The following is a 24,085-nucleotide window of genomic DNA, read 5'->3' on the forward strand; positions in this document are numbered from 1 at the left end:
TCTGTAGCCCAAAGGAGTCTGGAGACGCATTTGCAGAGTGTAGAATAGAGACTGTCACACACACAAGGCTCAAACAGGCACGGGGGCCTGTCTGCTGCATCCCACTGGATACATGTCTGCAATCTCTCCAGCCCGGACCTGGAAAATGCTGCCCCTCAACAGGCTTCACCAGTGGGGTGCCTTGTTCCAGGAGCAGGTAAGGAAGCCCCTCCTAAGGTGGCTTCTGCTCAGAGGGAGCAGGATCTCCTCCTGCCCCACACAGCCTCTGGTTCTTGCCTTCCCCCAGGTGTGCTCAGCTCACCTGCATCCCCCACGTCCCGTCACTAGACCTGCAGCTGCCTGGCTGCACAGGGTGGATCTGACGCTGCCCTGGCGCTGCCTGCCGCACCATTCCGAAGGGTATCCCTGAGCTAGGTGAACCCTGGGCTCCTGGACGCATAGGAAGGACGAGGGTGTGACCCATTTCACTGACAACAAATAAACAAGAGCCCAGGGTGACGAGAGAACCAGAGGGGGCAGAGGTGGAGAGCAAGTGCCCTTCAGCTCACAGAGGCAAGAGTCCTGCAGTGGTCTAGACCAGGCTTGGTCTTCTCCTAGAGACCCGGCACCAGTGCTGGTTTCCCGTTTCCCAGTGCCTGCTACGTGAACTCTCATGCAGAAGACACCACCAGGGCCCCCCAGCCCCTGCCCAGTGCCCCACTGCTTGTTCTCGGCTACAGCAGGCCTCACACATCTAATAAAGCAGTTTTCTGGGGGGAAAATTGATGAGGCAGCAGGTAAAACAGTCTGTGGTTGCTATAACCACTTATAAGATCCACCCTGCCCAAGGAACACCCCGAGATTCCTCCTCACTCCACATCCCGTGACCAGCTCCAAAAGCACCAGTAATGCCCTGCAGCCAGACAAACAGGTGTCATCCAATGACAAGGCAAAGGCTTGCTAAGCAACATGAAACCCCCTTCACGGAGCATGTGCAGGGTATACTTAGCTTATCTTTTTTTGCCAGTCGTGGGCTTGAGCTCAGGGCCTGAGCACTGTCCTTGGACTTTCTCAAGGCTAGAGCTCTACCACTTGAGCCTCAGCACCACTTCTGGTTTTTTTCTATGCATGTGGTACCGAGGAATCGAACCCGGGTCTTCGTGCATGCTAGGCAAGCACTCTACCACTAGGCCAAACTCCCGGCCCTATGCTTAGCTTATCTTTAAGTGAGCCCTTGGGAGAGACCCCCAATTAAGGCCTCATGTTACATACTGCATATCATCAATATCATCAACATCGCTAGGTACAGTTGTCTAGGCTGTCAGTTTCTTTCAAGGCCTGTAAAGACTGCTCCCTGGTACCTTGCTGGTAACACCTGTGTGGAGGGATATACTAGTATTCTCATAGGTGACTTGGTATTTGTGTTCTGCAGCTTTCATCATGCTTCCTGTTTTGTGCGCCTGACATTTTATAAGATGCCCTAAAGAAGTTCTTTTCTCGTCGTTTTACCTTTCGAATCCCAGGAGCCGCAGTAGTGGAATGACCACCTGTTTCTCAAGATTTGGGGGTAGTTGCTGCCATTCATTCAGTGTATATTGTTATGCTTTTTGTTGGCACTTCTTCTGTGTCCATCATTCTTTACTGGTATCCTACACATCTTGTACACTTTACTCGTGATTCTCTAATCCTCTTTAGCCTTCTGGATATTTTAGTATATGTGTGCCTTTTCTTCAAGCTCTGGAGAGATTTTATTTGATTATTGGGGAATTTCTATATATTTAATTATTCTTTCATGTCCCACATTGTCTTTCATCCAGCCCTCCTCCCCGAACTTTTTGAGTTTTCTTGAAACTAAAGCTTTTGTTCATGCACTATTTTTTTGTCAGTCCTGGGCTTAAGCTCAGGGCCTGAGCACTGTCCTTGGGCTTTCTCAAGGCTAGAGCTCTACCACTTGAGCCTCAGCACCACGTCCAGCTTTTTTTCTATGTATGTTGTATGAGGAATTGAACCCAGGTCTTCATGCATGCTAGGCAAGCACTCTACCGCTAGGCCAAACTCCCGGCCTAGCAGGAAGAAGCAAAAGCTTTGCAAAGTCATACCGCTAAGAGCCGCTATCTACCTCATTCTGGGTCCTCATGCTCTTTAAGCAATCGTTCTTCAAATTATGTTTCTGAAGTTACTGAGACTCTCTTGCTTCACCATCTCTAGTATCCTCTGGTGGGTAGCTGGTGAGTTTTAGGGGAGCCAGGCCACCTTGTTTCTCTGCACTTGTGTCTTTGGTTTGATAATGTGCCTTTGATGCCAGCCCACAGGTTGGGAAGCAGTCTCAATGTTCAGGCAGGCTGAGGTGTGGTGGACCGAGCTGTTATGTTCACCACTGGCCTGTGGTATGGCTCAGTAGCCAAGCATTCATTCTCAGGCAATGGTCCTGATTGCAAGAGTTGCTCAGATAGCTCGAAACAAGCTTTGATCTTTTACGGAAGGGCCAGCCAATTTCCTGGACGCTATTTTCATAGCACTTCCCTTCTTTGCGTCCTGGAAGCTGCAGAGCCACTCACAGTCTCTGGGCAGGCTGCTTTCTACTTGCTCCAAAAGGCCTCCCTTCCACTCATTACTAGCTTGCTTTCCTCGAAGCAATACATATCCAGTCTTAAGAGAGTTCCACAAATATGCCACAAAGCGTGTGTGCAGTGAGCACAGAACACTGGACTCTGTACCAGCAGATGGTGAACCTTCAAGGCCTTGCAGCTTCCGGTCCTCAGACCCTCAGACTCTGCCTACTAGTCGGCTTCCTACTGGCAGGAAGAGGAAACTAGAGAAGTCACATGGTTCCTAACATGCCAGCCTCCAGCTCTCAGTTCCTCCTGATGGTCAATCCTCCCTGGAATGTTCGTTTCCATGGCTTTAGATCCCAGCTGGAAGGTAACCTCCCTGTGGGAAGGAGGAGGATGTGGAAACCATGAGGTTCAGAGGGTCTGGGCTTACGTCAGGGTGGTTGGTTGGGGGAGCCTTCCTCAACTGGACACAGTGCCCGATGGGTAGCCTCTGTGAGAAAAGACACCTTGGAGCATGCTCTCGACAGCAGCCACCACTGAAACACCTGAAGATAAGAACTAGGACTCAGGGGACTTGCAGCACACTAAGGTTTAAAGGTGGCTGTTACACTCTGGCTTGAAACAACCCTAGTCCAATAGGCACAGAGCTTGTTCTGTAAGGCTGGATAGCAGGTCCCTTCTTCTCAAAGACACACGGAAAACTTCCCTGCAGGTCCTCTCGAGAAAGGGCAATGACCATTCCAAATCACAAAACGCTGCTTGCAGTGACTGCCTGAGTAAACACTAACTGCTTCCTGCTGGGTGGAAAGAACTACCCTGCCACTTCAGGCAGCTCACGCCGGAGCCATGTGCACAGCTGAGAAGCAAGCAGTGAGGCCTCCTGGGGAGGCAGGCATGGCCAGCAGCCCTCTGGAGTCATGGATCACCTCTAGATCCCTGTGTGTGCACCAAGTATCCCTGAGGAGAAAACGCCCTAGGAGAAGAGGAAGCGGGTGGTAAGCCCCTTGGGCTCCGTGGCCAGGGGCTCACAGCTGCGTCGGGCTGCAGTTATGAGCCTAGAAGGGCTGTCTCGCACACAGTGCACTCCCCGTCACAAACTGCCCTCCACAGCAGCCCTTCATCTGCAGACGACAACAGGAAGCTGCCGGCAGTGAGGCATCCTCCATGGAGGACAAAGGCTGTGCTGCTCTGGTGAGGGGCAGGCTGAGCCCTGAGGGAGGCAGGAACTGGGCTGTGGAGTCAGGAGAGGCCGCCAGTGCCGTTTCAGGGGCACCGACGGCCAGTGTCATGTGGAAAGAAAGGGGTGTGGGTTTCCTTCTCTTCCCTGTCACTGGTTCAGTGAGCACAGGAACGAGTGGCAGAAACTGCAACGACTTCAGAAATCAGCCTTTTTCTCCATCCATGTCTACCACTTCCTGCCCCTGAGTCCCAGGGGCTTACCGCCTTCCTCCTGAAAAGTTACCAACTGCAGGCCAGACATAAACCGTATCATAATTCACTGACCAGTTTTCAAAAAGCCCAGAGTGTAGAGAAATGCACAAAAGACTTTGAAGGGGGCACACAATGCTGGACTGCTTTAGTTGATATTCTAAACATGCCCCCAGTTGCTGCATAAGACCAAAGAACAGAAGTTCCAACTCTTGTTAAAGAAAACAAATCACGTAACTGACTCATCAGGCTTGTCCCAGAAGTGCACACGAAGCTTCTGAAATAGGAGAAGGGCCATATTTTCCCAGATTTGTCCACCTATATCAATTTAACAGTAAATGCAAGCCATCTAATGCTGATAAAGAAACAACAGGAACACAGCCAAGAGATGCTATCTACCTCATTCTATGAAAGGTGGCTTATGTATCACACGCCTGTCACCCCATTGAATGTTCTTTCTCAAGTAGACCCTCCTTTGCTTCTACTGGCCTGTTCAGAGATGAACAGCAAACTTTCCAAGTTCTTCCAGTCTTCAGAGTTGTTTTTTTTTTTTTTTTTGCCAGTCCTGGAGCTTGAATGCAGTCTGAGCACGGTCCTTGGGCTTTCCTCAAGGCTAGAGCTCTACCACCTGAGCCACAGCACTATTTCCAGCTTTTTCTATGTAGGGGGTAAGGGGGTACTGAGGAATGGTGCCCAGGTCTTTGTGCATGCTAGGCTAGCACTCTACCACTAAGCCACATTCCTGGCCCCTAGTCTTCAGGTTTTTATGACCACTTTTCCGTTACCTTGGCAGGCTGAGCTGACCCCTAGGGTCCATCAGATGCTGAAGTCAGCTTCTGGCCTCACACAGACACTTAACACAGTGACATTAGATAGTCAAGGCAAACAGTTCTTTCACACAGGTGAACTCCCAGCAATGAGACAAAGGGAGTGGATCTCGCCTCCTTTACATCAAATCCCATAGCTTAAGACGAATAGTGAAGAATTGGATGCATTCACTTTTGCTGCCCAGAACAGAACAAACATATCTTTATTGTGACAACAGACTTGATGTAGTGGGTCCTTTTGCTAACTGCAGTGCTCAGTACGTGGTTCTACCTGTGATGTATGTATAGTTTTGAGAATGTACAAATGAACTCCTTAATTTAAAGCTAAATGTCACCATTTTGGCAACATTCCCCCTTTTTAATGTGCGTGAGGGAGGAGAACCAGGAGCTGAATGAAGCACTTAGGACAGCAGGCCTGAAACTCCAGGGAGAGTGAGGTCTGAAGAGGGGTGGCTGGCATGAAGGGTGGGGACAAGACCATGCTTTACACTGTGAGCTCTTCTGTCCAAACCACACAGGCGGGGGGGGGGGTGCACACTCACGTCAGGCTGGAGCCCTCCATTCTGCACACAGAAAACGAAATACTGACCCGTAGAGAACACGAGGGTGGACGCCACCTGCCCCAGGTCCCCGTGCAGCCAGCACACTCCACACCCGCCTCCCCCGGCACTGCTGGCCGGCTGACAGTCCACCGTGGTGATGCCAGGTTAGGTGTGACAGAGAGGGAGGGACCTCATGACGCCATGACGGCTCTTCTCGCAGGGGACGGCCCAGAGCGTGCTGCCTCCCCCACGTGAGAGCGCGGTAATGGAAGGCCTCCATCGTCACAATCTCCCATCCCGGTAGTACCCCACTCCCGACCTCCTGCCCTGAGCCCCGAGACACAGACGAGGACACGGCCTGTCCGTGTGTCCATCACAGCGGGGAAGCCGAATGACCGCCCCCCCAACATCTCAGCCAGGTTGGCCCCAAACCTGAACCTAGCTTCCTTACCCGGCACGCCGCTCCTGCCCTGCCACCACCCCACCCCGTGAATCCACCCCCGCAGCCACTTCTCTCTGCCGTAGCCACAACGCCCCCTCCCCAGGCGCTCAAGCCTGGCGCTGAGCCCTGCGCCCCGAGGCCACGCGCCACTCACGTCCAGGGACTCCAGGCAGTACCAGCAGAAGGCGTGCTTGCAGTTCTTGCACATCATCTGTGCGCAGCCTTCATCCCGCTCGATGTACACCTTGCACTTGGGGCACCGCTTGATAGGTGCGTCGGGCTCTTCCATCTTGAAGGCAGAGCTGCGGGCGACACTAGGTGAGAGCCTGTGCGGGGCCCCAGCTCCCAGACCGCAGGTCGGCTTCCCTGTGAGTACTGCTCCTCTACAAGGACCGTGTGTGTGTGTGTGTGTGTGCGTGCGTGTGTGTGTGCGTGTGTGTGCACGTGTGTATGTGTACATGTACGTGCTTGTGTGTGCGGGTATGTGTGTGCACATGCGTGCGCGTGTGCGTGCGTGTGCATGTGTGTATGTGTGCGTGTGGTGTGCGCGCGTGTATGTGGTGTGTGCACGCACGTGTGTGGTGTGTACGTGTATGTGTGTGCACGTGTGTGCGTGTGTGGTATGTGTGTGCGCGTGTGTGTGTGTGTGGTGTGTGCATGTGTGTATGTGTGTGCGTGTATCCCAGTACTAGGAGGAAGGGGAGCATGTGTGGAGGCTGAAAGATGGACAAGGGCACCCCGCCAGGGCCCCTTCGGGAAGGATCACCCCTCCTTCTCGGAGCCCCCCACCCCCACCCCGTGGCAGTTTACATGGAGAATACCTGGTCTCTCCAGGAAGGAAGTTGATTGGCAAGTTCTCGGAGCAGCCCTGGCTGGGGTGCCAGTTGGCTTTGCAGAGGGAGCAGAACTCGGTGCTGCAGGCTTTGCACTGCACCCGCTGGGGCGTCTGGAGCCCCAGGTCTTGAAGCTGGCACACCGCCTGGCAGGTAGACACTGGGCACCACGTACGGCAGGGGTCAAAGAGCACCTCTGGCAGAAGGAGAAAGAGCAGGCGCATCAGACGCACAGGGATGTAGGGGTAGGGGTGGGGGGACAGAAAGGGGCCCAGCAAGACATCACCTACCGTGTGTGGAGTGACGAGGCCCGGAGGGAGTGCTCTCTTCCTTTGGTGCCCCTCCTGGCTTCCTCCCAGCACCCAGGACACAGCCCATGCCCATAGTTTTCTGATGTCCTCTCGCTCTCCAGGCTATGTCTGCCTGCCAGGCAGCACCCTGACTCCGTGTCTGCTTCCTCCCCCCAGGGCTCTGGACTCCTGAAGTGAGGCCTGTACCCGCTCGTCATGAGCAGATGACACAAATGACACAATGTCAGCCCCCAGATGTGTTTATTAAAGGATGCAAAGGAGGGAAGGGAGCTCCTTCCTCTGCCGAAGTCTGTCTCCTCTCCCAGTGTAATGAGCAAAAGTAGTAGCGGGGTTTGCCTCTAGACTCACACCCAAGTTACCAAGAAGCCTGTCTGCTGGAATTAGCCAGGAAGTTCATTTTGAAAAACAGGATATGGTGCCCCTCCTAGTCCTTCACTACCCGTCCAGAAGCGATGCTCACACAGACGGTCCTGAGCCGCCTGGCAGAGGCAGCCAGGCCAGCGTCCCTGCCCTGCCCAGCATCCACCCTCCTGTGCAGCCGACGCTGAACTTCCATGGCACTTGGCCGGGGACACCCAATGCACCGCCAAGGAGCAATTGGAGGCCAGGGGAGGGGGCGCCAGTTTCAAAGGCCCAGGGTCCAACGCTTGTACCAGGAAAGCCTGAATTTAACTGAGGAAACATGGAATGGCCCCAAAGGTGGCGTACACACTTCAGTGCTTCAGAGCTCGGTGCCCGGAGGCCAGAAGATTTCAGGAAGCCTGAGTGAAGGATGGGTGCCTGTTCCCAGGGGACCCCCCAAGGTCAGCTGACACCCCACCATAGGGCAGGTAGCAGCTCTGGTTCCAAGCTGTGGTGATCACCTACGTGTATGTGCATACAACGACAAGCACACCCATCTGCTGCTCTGCTAACCCTCTGGGCTGTGAGGTATCCCCGATGGCCTGGCTGTCGGCTCCAGGTTCGGCTGCCGTGAGTACAAACCACCCATCAGCCAGTCCGGGACCATGGCAGGCCTCAGCCACAGAGCCAGGCAACTTTCTCCTACCGTCCATCCCAGACCCGTCTTCCACAGCATACTTCTCTACTGTACTTTATTTACATAGAGGGCAAATGTTTTCCAACAAGGCAAACAATGTGTTTTTTGAAATGGCAGGAGAAGCCACCTCCTAATTCCAGCCTCCCATAGATGTGTTCATGGCTCTGTAATTTGTGTTCAGAGCACTGTAATTCATGTCATGGCACTAGAATCCATAAATGTCACAGTAATTCATGTTTGGGAGATTGGAATTGTGGTTAATTTCTCAAGTAACCTTAGTGAAGTGAGCCCCCCAAGAGAGCTCTAATTATTAAGATGCCTGACACTCTCAAAGAAACGCTTGACTTTTTCTGAAACAGATATTACTTCTAAAGCATGCTGTCGGCCCAAACACTCTCCCCACAAATATACTCCTGCACCTGCTGCTCCTGTGCCATGGGAGTTGGGCTGGGGGGAGGGGTTCATACACTGTGCTGGGGCAGGATCCTAGCCAGAGCCAACACAACCCCAGGAGCCCTCAGTTGTCATCGGGACTGGCAGTGGGCAGTGGGCAGCTAACAGTAATGGACATACCACCCGTTGTGGGTGTGAGCCACTCGTGCCCACCTAATTTTGCTTTCTTTACAAAACTAAATAAAAAGTACTAAGCCAAGATTCAACTGCAGCCCTCTCTGGACCAGGGTTTCTACCATAGGTAGGTTAGAGAACTACAGCAGCCCTATCCCCAGGCAGGTAGAGGAGCTTACAGACAGAAAGACAGACAGACAGACAGACAGATAGACAGATAGGCAGGCAGGCAGACAGGGGAGCATGGTGAGAAAACACCCAACTGTGCATTGCGGTCAGGGAAGCAGAGGCAGCAGAATGGACCACACCTGGCCCTGGCTGTCACCCCCCCAGATGTGGGAACCAGCCAGCCAATAGAGGGAGAGCAGGAGCTCAAAGGGAAAAGGAAGCCTGTCTCCCTACCAGCCCCCACGCCTGCTGGCCAAGGTCTGGGCCCAGGAAGTAGAGAGGAGTACAGGAAGTCTAGGCCTACAGGACGATGCACAGACAGGGTGGCAACTTCACCTCACTCTTGAATATTGTCAGAGAATCTCTTTAGCCCATTTCCTCCTAAGACCTTCTCCACTGACGGTGCAGGAAGGGAGGGAAGGAGGTACACATCTGCTGTCTGATCATATCTGCAGGCTTGTGCAAGGGCTCGGATGTAATCCAAAGCTGTATTCTAATTCAACATTCTCACATTTCATTTAGACAGCACTTTTGTGGCAATATGTCTAAGTCCTTTATTAAAAAAATAAACGTTTGGTGTAATGTCTGTAAAATATTTTCAAGGGAGAGGTTTGAGAAGTATTTTTCTAACCCAAGTCAAGTTGGCTTCACTTTGATGCAAGATAAAATGCTTTTAAAAGCTAAAATTATTAGGTAAGAACATTTTCCCAGCTGCATCTTAAAATTAATTTCCATGTTATTGAAAGTTCATACTCTTATAACTCAAACAATCCCTCCCCCAATTCTTGTCAAGATTCTCTCTGGATAATACTTTCAGATGAGTATGTAAGTCCCAGAAATCCAAATCAGTCGATCTAAACCTCACCATACTGAATTTAACACTATACCACATTATTTTTAAGGCATAAAATTCCACCAAGGCAAATAATATATGCCATTTAAAGAAATAGTTATCAGGCATCGTTATGCATGCTTGCACTATCAACTGATGGGAAGTTGGAGACAAAAGGTAAGACTTGAGGCCGGTCTGCATAAAAATGTTAATTAGTCAGACTGGTAGTCTGGCCTCGTGGTAGAGTGCATTCCTAGCATGCATGAAGACTCGGGTTTGATTCCTCAGTACCACATGCACAGAAGTGGTGCTGTGGCTCACGTGGTAGAGCTCTAGCCTTGAAAAAGCCAAAGAGAGTGCTTAGGTCCTGAGTTCAAGCCCCAGGACTGGCAAAAAAAAAAGAAAAAGAAAAAGAAAAATGTTAATTAGCCAGGCACCAGTGGTTCACCCTGTAGCCCTAGCTACTCAGGAGGATCTGATGATCTTGGTTCAAAGCCAGCCAAGACGTGGAAGTCTGTAAGACTCTTATCTCCAGTTAAACACCAGAAAATGGGAAGTAGTGTTACGGCTCAAGTGGTAGAGTGGTGTGTGTTAGCTTTGAGCTGAAGTGCTCAGGGTCAGTGCCCAGGCCCAGAGTTCAAGCCCCATGACTGATTAAAAAAAAAAATGTTGATTAGATCTCGTCTCAAAATGAAGCCATGCATGGCACTACACATAGGCAATCCCAACAAATCGAGAGGCAAGGACTGGGGTCCGAGGTCAGCCTGGGGGAAAAGAAGCTCAGCAGCCAAGCGCCCTCAGCCGTTCAGCAATTCTAATGACCACTCCTTAGCTTTCTTTTTTCTTCCCTTTTCTCTTCTCTTCTTTTTCTCCTCTCCTCTTGTCTTGTTATCTCCTCCTCTGCCCCCCCCCCCGCCTCGCCCCACACTAGGGCTTGAACTTAGGACCTTACTTTCACTTGACTTTTTCACTGCTCTACCATTTGAACTACATCTCCATGTCCAGCTTTTGGCTGGTTAGTTAGAGATGATAGACTTGCAGAATGTCTTATTCAGGCTGTCTTCAAACAAACCTTGGCCCTCAAATCTCAGCCTCCTGAGTAGCTAGCAAGCATGACAGGTGTGAGCCACCTGGTTTCCTGTAGCTTTCTTCTTGGCTGTCAAATGATAGTTACTCTTAGCCCCCTGTAATCAGGTACATTCTGTGACAGGCATCATAGCTGCCTCATTTACCAGGCCACTTACCTCTTTCAAATTGTAGCTTCTTATATCTTTGCATAATTTCAGCTGCAACCATGCACTCGATCTGTAAGAACAAAACACAAAGAAGCTGTGTATGGAGCAGAGTGCAGGAATATAAGGCCGACACCCCCAGACACCAGGCAGGGCGGCCTCCCCACACTGGAGAGGTGGACTGACCGCACAGGTCACACGTGTACCTCACTCTCCTGAAGGTGGCCCTGCTTAGGGCAGGCAGCATCAGGGCAGCTAATTGCAGTTTCTAGTCCTTCTTTGATCAAGAGCTCCACATACTGTTTCAGGCACTGACAGAAAAACAGAAGAGAGTCTGTAAACATCTTTATTCTCGGAAAGCCAAAGACACAGTGATGCAATAAGAAAATGATGGAGCCCAGCACTGGTGGCTCCCAGCTGCATGGAGGGCTAAGATCTGAGGCTAAACCCAGGGAAGAAAGTCCATGAGACTCACTTCCAATTAACCACAGAAAAGGACCCAAGTGGAGCTGGGGATCAAGTGGTAGGCCCAGCAAAGAAAAAAAAAAAAAAAAAAGAATGATTGGTCAAGGGCCAAGCCCCCTGGGCCTGGTGTCTGATGCCTGTAGTCCCAGTTTTCTTCAGAAGATATAGATTAGGTAGAGTGATGATGGTATGGAGCAAGGGGCAATGCCAAGGAAAAAACTAGTCTCTCATCCAATAAAGCTGCAGGAGTGCACGCCTGTCATCTCAGCTGCCTGGGTAGGACAGGGAGGAGGAGGACTGCAGGCCTGGATGGTCACGGGCACAAAGTAGACCATGTCTACAGAGGTCCTGGGGGTATAGAACCAGGGGCATGACTGTCTGGTAATTGTGAGGTCCTGAGTTCACAACTCAGCACTACACACGCACACACACACACACACACACACACCCCACCAGTCAAGTGTCCTATTCCTTACTGGTTTATGTTTTTGCTACGTAGCTCATAACAGCCCGGGGTTAGGAATCCAGAGGTTTCATTCATTTGCTGAGTATTTTCAGCGTGCCCACTCTGCATTGGGGTTTACTCTACAAGGTGGATTGTGAGCTGAGGCTAGGGGGACCCTGAGCACAGCTTCAACTAGTCCACACCCAACACCAGGGCTCAGGGCCGCCCGTGTGGAAGACAGTGAGACTGCTCACACACACAGCCCGTGCCAGCCCTGCACTAACTTCCTTTCTCTTCTGCATACGTCCAACTGGCTTCCATTAGCTGCATACATCCATCAATGCAGTCAAGTACCGTGATCAGACATGCCCCTGGCACTCCCCTGCCCGCCCCCCGTGCTGTCTAAGTTCTTATTCTTCCATCCTTGTAGTTAACCTTTAGAACCCTGGGGAAAGTCATGTCATCTCATCATTCCCACGTGCAACTCTACACCCAAGACCAAAACCCCTGGTTTAGCCAGATGTGAACCCACATTTACTTGGCTAACACTTTCCTCCCCCGTCCCCTGTGGAGGACCAGGTCACATGATGCACAGTCCATCTTGGCTGCTGAGGGGCATCGCTGACCACTGGCCTTTCCTTGTGATCTGAATGAAGCCAGTCAAAGACACAGCGCAAGTGAACGGAAAAGATTTTGTGGCTTTCCTCAGTCCGGCTTTGCTCTTGCTTTATAAAGTATTAGTCTTAGAAATAAAATGTTTTATTGAAAAGCGCATACTTTCTATTTCTCTTTTGTGTGGCAGTGCTATGGCTTGAACTCAGGACCTCTTGCTCTTCCCTGTTGTTTTAACTCTAGGTTGGCACTCGACCACTTGACACACACCTCTACTTGTAGATTTTGCTGGTTAATTAGAGATCAGAATCTCATCTCATGGACTCTTTTCCCTGGGGTGGCTTTAAGCTGTGATTTTCAGAGCTCAGCCACTTGGGCAGCGGGGACTGCAGGCGTGAGGCACCAGCACCACTTCATAGAAGGCAATCACTTCATAGAAGGAGGAGGAAGAGACAGACACGTCCTAACATCACCCCAAGCAACTCCTGATCATAGGCGCAGTCTGATGGTGACATTCACAACAGCAGCACTGCTGTGCCACAGAGAAATCAATCAATAAAAACCCTCAAACTGTGCTCCGAAGCCATCACCTCCCCTGAAGTACAGACTCCATTTCATTACAGAAAGGCGCATGAGGGAACGGGCCGCTCATTGCCTGCTGCTTCTGTTTAGAACAACTCTGATTCTCTCCTCAACCAGTCTTATGTTACTCATCTGCAATCGGGAACAATTTCCTCTGCTTCCAGAGGAGTTGTAAAAGAGCCGAAACACATGCTTCGTATGTACAGAATAATTTCATCGAAATGGGGAATTCTCCCCATTCTAGCAAAGCAGAATCTTTCATTCATCATTCCAAGCTGGGAGTCCAAGTCTGAAATCCCAGCTACCCAGGAGGCAGAGAACAGGAAGATCTTGGTTTGAGATCAATCCAGCAAAAAGTCAGCAAGACTTCCTCTTAAACAATACAGCCAGGAGTGGTGCTAGGTTTGCTCCTGTCATCTAACGTGTGAAAGAGAGGTGGACGGGAGGTTGTTGGTCCAGGCCAGACCAGGAAAACTAATGACTACATAAAGGGCTGTGAGAGTGGTTTAAGTAGTAGACTGCCTGTCTAGTAAGTGCAAGGCCCTGAGTTCAAAACCCTGATGAGTACTAGATGGAAATGTCTTTAAAAAGTGAAAACCAAGGCCATCTTCCAAGGGCTATCTTCAAGGGCCATTTCCAAAAGCTGAGGAGAGGCCTTGAGACTGGGCTCAGCCCAGCCAGGTGACCACAGGGGTCTAGAATTTTGGTCATTCCCGGATGACCTGTGTGTCACCCATCACTGCGTATGACTGAGCTCGTGGGGACAGCCCAGTCTCAGGGCTGTTTGAGGCATGAGATGAGAGAGCTGTCAGAAAGAGACGGAGTCACCATCATCAACATGAGGTTTCCCCAGGTGAGCCGGGAGTGCGGCCAAGTCTCCATCACCCCCCACACATGGAGCAACACGGCTAATCTGTAACAAGGTGAGGTGCCTGGGGTTTCATAGGTGAGAAGGGCTGCCAAGTAACTTGTTTACAGCGGTCCACAGCCGGCAGAGAAGGGGAATGCCCTGTCTGTGACAGGAGGAAGGAGAAGAAGCCACTGGGAAACTGGGAGTTTGCTGTTAGATAAGCTCAGGCAAGCCCGGTCCTTCTCAAAGGTGCACAGTGAGGCATCTGATGTGTATGGGCAGCAGCTCCCAAGACTACCATTCCTGGAGCACAAAGCCACCAGGAATGACCGTGACCACATCCATCCATCTCTGTGACAGGTTTCTCACAGGTACAAACCCTTGACAACGAGGTCATTATTTGACTTTCTTTAATTAAGTTTGTCTACGCGGGCTCTCTAGAGGACACGGGAATGCTGAAAATTGACAATATAGGGCAGAGCAGTCTATAATGACAGAACAATATTCTCCCTAAGAAGCAAAATACAATAATTAAAGCTGGTGTGAAGGCGGCACTCTGGGGAAGGGTGTAAACGCCATTGTTCAAAAGCCTGCATATGGCAAGCCAGACTGCGTCATGTCTGGCAGAAAGCTGCCCCACAGAACTCGTACGCCCTCAGAACCCAGCTCTGTGCACTACCCATCTGTTTGTTACACAGAGAGGGACGTGGATCTGAAATTCTGACCCTGCCCTCACCCAAACTGTAGTGTTCCTCCAGTTACAAAGCGGCTCATGACTCACAAACCATGTTTTCCAATCTAATAGCTAAAAGATGGCTTGAAATGAGCACAGAGCAATAAGTAAACAGAAGCATCTGCAGCAACAAATAATGCCGTCCCCAAACAAAGAGGGCTGCAGGTCTCCATTATCACAAGCGCCAGACTCCCGGTCCGTCACTTTGTCTAGCTTAGCCCAATAAACAGGCATGAGAACTGTGGATGGTGTTGCCATCACTGTTTTCTAGCCGTGCAAAACAAAAACAAACCAAAAAACCACAGGGATAAGGAAAGTTAAAACCCAATGCAAAGTCAGCTTTTTAAGTCCAGGCACTTGTGCTGAAGCACAAGCGCCTGACTCCAAGCTGGGCAGCTTCTGTGCTTTGTTTCTTAATTGCCTACTTTTACTTCCCCGACCCCAGAGCACAAAGGAAGGAGTGACACTGATTAAAATTCCTGGTAAGAGTAAGGTGACACACCTTCATACAACTGAAGATAATTTGTAAAAAAAAAAAAAATTCGAAGAACTCTTTTTTTCGTTTGTTTTTTGGTATGGTGGTGCATGCTTTTCATTTTAGTACTAGAGAGACTGTTCAAGCCAGCAAGGGCTACAGAGCAAGACTCTACCTAACGCAAATCAAAAGAGGAAAGAAGAAAAGTAAGGAGAGAGGGAGGGGATCGAGGAAAGGAGGGAGCCCTCCCTCTACGACTGAGGCATGCCAATCAAAACACCACAAAACCTTTCAAAAGCAATGGTTCCGTATTCTCCGAACCTCAGAAACTTCTTCACAGAGCAAAGTATCACATGCCCTTTCCAACCGCCTGAGCTGACACGGCTGTCAGCCATGGTGCTGAGACCTGGAGGATGAGTCCACAGCAAGGCCTCAGAGCCTGGTGTGCCCCACGACGCAGGCCTCACGCGTGCCCAGCAGGGCATGCACATGGCCATGACAGAGCCAGGCTCTAAGTGGGTAGCAAGGAAGATTTTCTGGGTGGGATCAGGGAAGGAGATGGAAGTTTGGCCAGAGGGACAAAGCAATTCCAAGAAGAGGCTTCAGCTATGTAGAAAGGGGGGCGGGGGTGAAGCCACAGAATGTTCCAGGCATTTCATTTTCCATTGAGCCTTCCAGCTCTTTGAAACCCAACGAGGAGCCATGGCTGCGAATGTGCAAGTATATCTCTGCTGCATCACCAGTTCCCCCCACAAGACAGGACCACAGAGCCAGAGCCACCATGCCCAGATACCAGCCTGAGTGTGCTCATTGCCCCTTGGAGTCACCGTTTACAAACCTCATATGCAGGCCAATTAAAACCAATAGGGAAGGAGGGAAGGCCCAAGGGCACCAAGCTGGGTTGGAATCCCCACTCACCACCATTACCAGCTGTGTGACAAAGACCTGGGCCCTCCTCTGTCAGCCTCTGCCCTCAGGGTGTGGGGACAGTTGGATGCTTCTAGAGCTCAAGACACTGTGCTCCAGAACATCTCTATGCAGCACCCAATATTTCTGTAACAATCCATCAGTAATGTCTGTTCTATGGCTGTTTCTCCTCTATTAGATGTCACGTTCATTGCAGAGAAGAACTCGTGGTTTTCTACAGTGCTTGTAGGTAGTGGGTGGTGGTCGGCATGAGAGGGGGCTGGAAAGGCGGGTAGTATGGACGTAGAACAACCAGACTCAAGGCACCATGTTATTCCGCATCTCAGCAAAGGAGCTAGAGACCAGAGACGGGGCAAGCCTATGGCAAAGCAGCCGAGTTGTTGATGCCCACTCTCTGCAGTCCAGGAAAGCTGAGTCTTGACCTGCACAGCTTTCCCAGGGTCAGGCCATTGAGGGAACCCCAGCGCCCCATAATCAGTGTGAAGACACTCCATCCCCACGTGGTAAGGTGAGCAGGGGGGTCTGTAAGCTATCACTGCCTTGGCCACACACAGGACTGTGGCTCTTGGTGCCCAGTGAAGGTGTGGCCATGACAGGAGAGGTGGGTTGGGGTCTCTCTCTTGTGTGGGATTCTGGCTGGACTCGGGGAGAGTCCTGAGCTGTCTGGCTTCATGTGGGAAAGTTCTGTGGAACTAGGGACACAGGCTGGGAGGATGGGAGCCCTTGGCCCATAGCCACTGGGACCTCCCAGAATCAACACAGGGATACCGAGGAACGGGCACCCATGCTGTATCCTCTCCATGAAGGGAAGGAACACTGGATTCCGCCATCGCTGGTCCTGGCTGGGCTCAGGAGGCACGTAGTGAGCAAAGGGCAGGGACGTGGCCCGGCGTGCCACGTGGTAGGAGAGAAGCTGCTGGCCTGCCACTACTGAACCTGTGCCAGTGCTGCTGCCGGGTCCAGAGAACTCTGCAGGCCCCTTCTAGCTTCCCAGACATGGCGGTGGAGGACTGTCTGGTGGAGAAGGGGTCTTGGGAAGTAGTTACATTCGCCCCTCACCTTTGTGCTCCCACAGAAGCCAGGAAGCATTGAGTGTGGCCTGTAGGTTCCAATTGTGGAATATGAAAACACACAGTCACAAGGAGCCAACATTAATATTTAACCTAACAAAGGATTTCTCACAAAGTCTTTCCCGTGGAATGTAAGAAACACATCGCATAAAAAGGCACTGACACACACAACCGCAGACAGCAGAGGAGCAAGCTGGGAATCTCAACCCTCTTCACCCTTCAACAAAGCTTGGCTTCCTCACTGCCAAGGTGGTTAACAGGCTAGGTAGCTGAAGGTAAAGAGAAGGACAGCCAGAACCTGTGGTGGCTTGTCCAAAACTGTGTCTCTGACATTGTGACAGGTCAACCCATGCACAAATTCTCAGAACTGGCAAGACCCCCACATTATACTACAGAGGGATACATCACAGATCCAGCCTTACCAGGAAGCAACAAGGGCTTCCAGACAAAGGAGGCAGGGTCATTCCCTCAAATGGTGAAACAACACATCGGGATTTTTTTTTGGGGGGAGGGGTTAATTGTGTTTGTAGCTTTTTATTTTGGCATTATTTTGTCTGGCCCATTTGTATATTGTGTCAATACTGGGCAAGATTCTAGAATCTAACTAATAGGTTCTGGAAGGCTTCTGGTAAGGAATAGTGACCAGTGCTCAGCTCGGGGAGCAAGCGGGGCCCCCAGCACCTTTTCTGGTGGGCAGTCACTGGGCCTGTGGAGCATTAACATTGACCCAGGAGGATGGGACTGCTGAGCACTCAGCTAAGTGTGTAAGCGTGAGGAGCCAGCGCGATCTAAGGACTGTTACTGGCATGGAAATGGACTGCGTGGCTAAGCTCATCCCGGGCCCAGGGAGGAAGGCAGCCGTGGAAGGGTGTCAGGACTTGGTGGCTCTGCTGAGTGAGGGGTGCACACCTCACACCTCTCCCACTTGCCGAGGGAACTGGGATGGTGTGCTTCCTGACACTCAGGTCCTGGACATGGGTGGCTGTCGCTGTACAAGGAGCATGCGGGAGCTTGGCTTTCCTGATAGTCCTTTATCCTGTGCTGCAAGGACAGGAATTGTTGCTTCTGGTTGCTTGCGCCAGAGCCCTTCATCTTTCAAGCTTGTGCTGTTATTACACAACAGACTAGGAAACACAGTGAACAGGTGTTTTTGTAAAGATCATCACTGAGGCACCCGTAGGCTCTGAAGTCCTCTGCAAGGAATGAAGCCATGACCAACAATGAAAGTCCCTCATTAAGCAGCCCTGGGCACCCCATGTTCTAGGAGAACGGCGTGTAGAGTCAAGACACCACCCAGAGAACATTCCAGAGTAGCCCCTTCTCCTTCCCCAGCAGTGGACTCCCTCCTGTGGGACACAGAATTCTGCCAGGAAGCAGGGAGAGGACACCGCAAGGCATTTGACATACCAAAAGCCATCAAGAAATATCACTCCTCAACCCTTTCTATCAGCAAGCTACAGTTTCATAAGCACCTTAAGACCAGAGATTAAAATGAAGAGCTGATGGAAGCCCGTGAGTCTCATCAAGAGAGAAGCAGAAGAGTCTGGGTTAGGGCACACAGGTTGGGAGGGGGTTCTGGGCACAGACACAGAAAGATGCTGCAGTGCTCTGGGTGGTAGGAAGCCAGCTCTTCAGGTGCATTTTACCACCTTAGAGTCAACATACGGGTGCTCCCTCCATCCTCATCAGAGGACTCCTCCATCTCTTCACCTCCCAGACCACAGAGAAGGGGCCTGGGCCTTTGGAATGAGGGACAGGTTATCAGAGCCTGGTTAGGCAGCTTGGGGTTAAAAGAGATGACTGTGACAAAGGCCCGTATGGCAGGAAACCAAAAAAAAAGGGCATAAATCACCTTTCTTATCCAGAATGAGAGGCGAGCAAAGAGGAATCTACACCTAACCAGAAAGGCCTGGGGCAGTGAGTGACCCCTACTTAACAAATCTAAGGGAATCTGTATCCCCTCAGAGGGAGGGGACCAGAAACCAAACATCTAGAGGACCAGTAGGAGGTCCCGAGCTCTCCCCAGGGTGGAGGGCAACCCCTGCTCTGCTTGGAGAGCCTGCCAATTCTTTCTGGGCTTTCCTTTCCCTTCCAAATAAACTCACACAGCTACCTTAAAACCCTCTCTAGCCTCTGTCTGTGTTCCTTATTTGGCAGAGACAAGAAGCTCCACTATAGAAGAGACCCCAAGCAGGGCGGGGGAGGAGTCAGGCCAGGCCCCTATGGAACCCCCATGCTCCTGAATTGCCTGGGTGGCTTCAGCATCTTCACATTACTCTTACCTGCTGTCACTCTTCTGAGGCAAGGAGCCATTCGCTCAAGAACATTGGGTGACCCCCTTTTGCCAGGGCTGGCTGACCCCACACGGAATGGTGGAAATTTCCTTTTCTCTAGACCTGACATTCTTAGAATTCCTAAAACCCCTCTTCTGGAAGAGTGTGGGGAGAACACAGCAGCAGCAGTCAGAAGAGAGCCACATGAAGCGCAAGTACACAACTCACTTTTTTCAGATGACACTGTGTCAGTTACAGGCAAATGAAACATAGCCCTGCTCTACCAACATTCCCGCAGTCCAGGGTCTGCATCAGGAACACAAGCTTTTACCAGCCAGCCAATGAGCGGGAGTTTAGGCACCAGATGGTTAGTCAGAAAGCTTCCAGCAAGGTACGATGGGCACATGTGGGAAACTGAGGCAGTGGGAAGAGTCTAAGCAGGGAGATGTGAGGCTGCAAAGGAAGCCAAGGTCAGAAGAGCCCTGGGCCTCACTCAGCCTTAACCTGGAAGGAAGCTTCCATCCGTGCTGACTCCTCCTCAAGAGGAACACTCTGAGCTCCCCTCAGGACCTGTCTTGTGCTCCAGAGAACTGGCCGCCAGAGGCAGGCTGGGTTCCGGGACACTGGCTTAGCCAGTTGGTGGACCCATGTCAGTTACCCAGGAATACCTGGGAGCTGTAGAGCCAGTGAGGCTAAACTGCATGCCTGGGAAGGAAGTGTCTCCGTTAGCTCTTCCCCTCCTCCACTTGACAGGATGGCAGAGGAAGGGGGCTACGGTCAACTGGTGGCTCACCACCGGAGACTCTCCTGAGGGAACGCAGGGACAGCCTGCTCCCTATGGAAGCCACCAGGCTCTGGGAAGCAGCCCTGCGCCAGGAACAGGCTCTGGGCAGTGGATGCCTGATGTAGAGAGGAAATGCAGTGGACAGTGCGTCAGGCTGGAGCCATGCTGGTACTCCTTTCATTCTTCCAAGGACTCAGAAGATCTTGGGGTGACAAGAAGGCAGCATGCAGCAGTTTAGCAAATGCACTGAGCCCCCAGAATGAACCTGGAGTGAGTCCTTCAGGACCAGGGTTGGTGAGAACGCCCGCTCATTTCCCCTTCTGCAGTTGTGAGTTCAAGCTCAAGGAAAACGAGAAGGCAACTGGCACAGGATGAAGCCTCCCGGGCCTCCTTCCCTGTGAACTGCTGCAGCCCGTGAGCCTCCGCAGGCCGCACACAGCGCTGGCATTTCCTGTGGGGTGGGGGGTGCCCAGCCTCAAAGCTCATGCCTGCCTCACCAGAGCTGGTTCCGCTTGTGATAACTTCCTCTGGAACTTGGAGTCAGTATTGGTGTGTGTGTGTGTGTGTGTGTGTGTGTGTGTGTGTGTGTGTGTGTGTGTGTGTGTGTTAGGAACTGGGTGTCAGGGCATTGTTCCTGAGCTTTTTGGCTCAAGACTAGTTAGTGCTCTAACACTAGAGCCCCTCTTCCAGCTTTTTGGTGATTAATTGGAAATAAAGGTCTTGTGAACTTTTCTGCCTAGGTTGACACACCTCCACTGTCCTTCCTCCCCACCCTCCTTCTCCCCTCTCTACTCCCTCTCCCTCTCTCTCTGTCGGTCTCTGTCTCTCTCTGTGTCTCTGTCTCTGTCTCTCTCTCCCTCTCTCTCTCTCTGTCTCTCTCTGTCTCTCTCTGTCTCTGTCTGTCTCTGTCTCTGTCTGTCTCTCTCTCTGTCTGTCTCTCTCTCTGTCTCTCTCTCTCTCTGTCTCTCTCTCTCTGTCTCTCTCTCTCTCTCTCTCTCTCTCTCTCTCTCTCTCTCTCTCTCTCTCTCTCTCTCTCTCTCTCTCTCTCTCTCTCTCTCTCTCTCTCTCTCTCTGCCAGTCCTGGGACTTGAACTTAGGGCCTGGGTACAGTCTCTGAGCTTCTTTTGCTCAAGGCTAACACTCTACCACTTGAGCCACAGCATCACTTCTGACTTTTTCTATTTATGTGGTACTGAGGAATCAAACCCAGGGCTGCATGCGTGCCAGACAAGCACTCTACCACTAAGCCAAAGGCCAGTTTTCATTTTCAGTCAGTCTGACTCAATATTTTCCCTTTCATCTGTCCTACCAGTGGCCCCGTGGTTTGTCCACTGCCTGACCACAGTGGGGTGATGTGAGGACCCTGGAAGAGGAGAGTCCTTGGCAGAAGGTACCTTGGTACTGGTATACCAGTTGCACTTCTCCATCGGCCAATAAACAGGGACTTTACCTCCTTCTCACTAGAGTTAGAAGCACACTATTCCACACTTGAATTGCCCATAACCAGCCGTGGACACAATTCCCAAAGGCCTGCACGGCTCCTCTATACTGGGATCCAGGTCTTGGTGACAATACAGTGTTCCTTTTCATCTTTGGTATTCCTTGCAGTAATAAATGCAGCTTTTGGATTGAATTAGGGTTGCTTATTTATTTATACTACAATTCTCTAGAAGCAACCAAAACAAAAACAATCCAATGGAAGCCCAGAAACAAAGGCAGGAAGACTGGGATGCTTTAGGAAGCATCCGGCAGCTGGCAGGTGACTAGAGACACAGCAAGTGTGCAGGCAGGCGCTCGCAGGAAGGGGGAGAGCCACACAGTCGGGAGAGTCTGGAAACATCCCTCAAGACAGAAGGAGGGGGCTATGCAGGAAGCTGCTTATTTATTGTATCTCTGCTCGTGTTCCTAAGCTTCCCCTAGGGAAGCTAGAAGCCCTAACCACTGTACACACTGGCTAGTGCTCTCTTCCCCACTTCTCCATCTCAGGAAAATGTCCAGAGCAACCTCCTTCCTGCCGGCTGGGATGTCAGCTCCAGCAGTGATACTGATTTACTTCAGAGTTCAATTCCTGAGGCTTTATTGATTAGCTATTATGAGCTCAGCACTCAGCTAGGTATTCGAGGGAGATGGAGAATGAGCCAGACAGTCTTCTTCCCTTCAGAAAGCCAGAACTCAGCATCCAGAGGAAATGAAATGATGCAGACTGGAAGGTTTGGGTTCCTTCTCTATAAAACAGAGAGGACAAATGTGCTGAGCTCTGAGCCCACATCCCCCAGGCTGTAATGCAGCCGAAGTGAAATCAAGCCAGCCCAGGAAGGTACATGCACGGAAGGAAACCCACCCCGGGCATGAGGCAGGAGGTGGGAAGGCTGGGGCAGATCTCTCTGCCCCAGCGAAAAAAAATCGACAGACAGCTCCACTCCTGAGCGTCTACAACTACAGTCGAACGCAGAACCGAGTGTGTTGTTTATAATTTTTCCCTTTCCTGTACTTTTCAAAATTATGCCTGTGTTACTTGATTTCCAAATTGATTGAAATAAGTGACAAAAAGATTGTATATTTAGGGCATATAACTTGGTAGTTTGTGTTCTGCTTTGTTTGCTGTTTTTTAAATGGGGGCGGGGAATGGTTCTTACTATATATCCCAGCCTGGCCTTCAACAAGTAAAGATTTTTCTATTTTCCTGACTTGTTTTTCTTCTCTGTAAAAAAGCTTTTTGTTTATTTTCTGACAGATAGAAATCTTGAGTTCGAGTTATAGCCAAACCCCTTAACTTGTTGAGCGAGAAATGTTCGTATTCATCAAAAGTTAATCATTTGAAGGCAGGTGGTGGCTTATACCTGTCATCCTAGCTACTCAGAAGGCTGAAATCGGGAAAAGCGTGCAGTGAATCTGTCATCCTCGATAGGGAAGAAACCATAATATAGGAGGACTGAAGTCTCAGCGTGAGCCAGAGCAAACAGTGATAACCTATGGAAAATAACCAGGGCCAAACAAAGGCTGGAGGTGTGGTTGGCTGGCAGAGTGGCCGCCTAGCAAGCACAAGGCCTGCATTCAACCACAGTTAGAAAACAAGATCACTGGATCGTAAGGGCCCTCGGCCCCATCATAAGGGCTTCAGTGACTTCAAGCCACACTCGTTCCAGTTCGGCACTCACCACCCGTGACCCGATTATTAAATGAAAGATAAAGGGAGGTGTGAAACGAGTTGCTGTGTCAAGCTTTCTAAAGCACGACACCAGTTCCTAGCATCCCCGGCACGTGATGGCTTTCACAGCCCAAGCAGCCATGACAGAAGCCTTCTACTGTGGTCACCTGCCTGACACGATTCTTCCAGCCAGCCACCTCCACAGAGCACCAAAGGAGACCCAAACACCAGCGCATCGTTCTACAGATTCAGCCCAAGGCTGACAGAGAGCAGCCCGGGACAGAGAGGCAGGAACACAGGCTGAAGCAGCCGGGCCCCTGCAAGGCCCCTGAGACCCACCAGGGTGCAGAAGATGCACTGGCACTGCGCGATGGTGGTCATCTGCTCCACTGGATACTCCCCGAGGCACAGCTTGCAGGACACGAGCGGGTCCAGGGCCAGGTCCCAGGTGGGCCGGTACCGTGCCGTGGTCATTGCAGAGCAGCCTGGAATGAGACAAGGACACGGTCAAGGTCAGGCCTCCCTCCCCTGGCCCCTGCCACGCATGGCACATCCCATCTCCGGCCGTGGCGGGGAGGAGGCGTCAGACACGATTCTCCACGGTCCCCGCAGAGGCTGACCCAGGGGACTGTGGGCAGGTTCTCTGTTTTTCACTGTTGGGATGAACCCTCAAAATCCCCTCCCCTCGGTCTATCCCTTCAGCACGCAGCTCATCCCCACTCACACCGTCTTCCCAGCAAGCACTCAGCTCGGGAGACAACACCCTGCAACCTCAGAAAAGAGGCTGCGTTCAAATGCCCGCTGCTACTCCATGGGGAGTTCCAGGCCCCATCAGAGAAGCCTGGTCCTCAGCCCTCAGTGCCTGCCTATCCCCTGCTACTCACTGGCCGCCCCTCGCTGCTCTGGGCCTCCAGAAACGGCTCTCTCTGGAGGAAGATGGCTGCTGCTTCTCTTCTTTCCTCTGGC

At 51.4% G+C, this 24,085-nt stretch overlaps 1 protein-coding gene across 3 annotated transcripts in view; it reads right to left on the bottom strand.

Annotated features, from left to right (window-relative positions):
- The window catches only part of Rnf144a (ring finger protein 144A), a 62,933-nt gene that overhangs the window by 6,493 nt on the left and 32,355 nt on the right, over positions 1-24,085 (bottom strand). For all 3 annotated transcript variants that reach the window (XM_090337495.1, XM_090337496.1, XM_090337497.1), the window contains exons 2-6: positions 23,459-23,604; positions 10,962-11,066; positions 10,768-10,828; positions 6,595-6,802; positions 5,928-6,075 (exon numbers count right to left, since the gene is read on the bottom strand). In XM_090337495.1, the coding sequence (XP_090193621.1) occupies positions 5,928-6,075; positions 6,595-6,802; positions 10,768-10,828; positions 10,962-11,066; positions 23,459-23,593 (657 nt within the window). In that variant the 5' untranslated portion in view covers positions 23,594-23,604. The remainder of the gene's footprint in view (positions 1-5,927; positions 6,076-6,594; positions 6,803-10,767; positions 10,829-10,961; positions 11,067-23,458; positions 23,605-24,085) is intronic.

Source organism: Megascapheus bottae, chromosome 7, assembly GCF_031878675.1.
Source record: "Megascapheus bottae isolate mThoBot1 chromosome 7, mThoBot2.hap1, whole genome shotgun sequence".
Taxonomy (NCBI): Eukaryota; Metazoa; Chordata; class Mammalia; order Rodentia; family Geomyidae; genus Megascapheus; species Megascapheus bottae.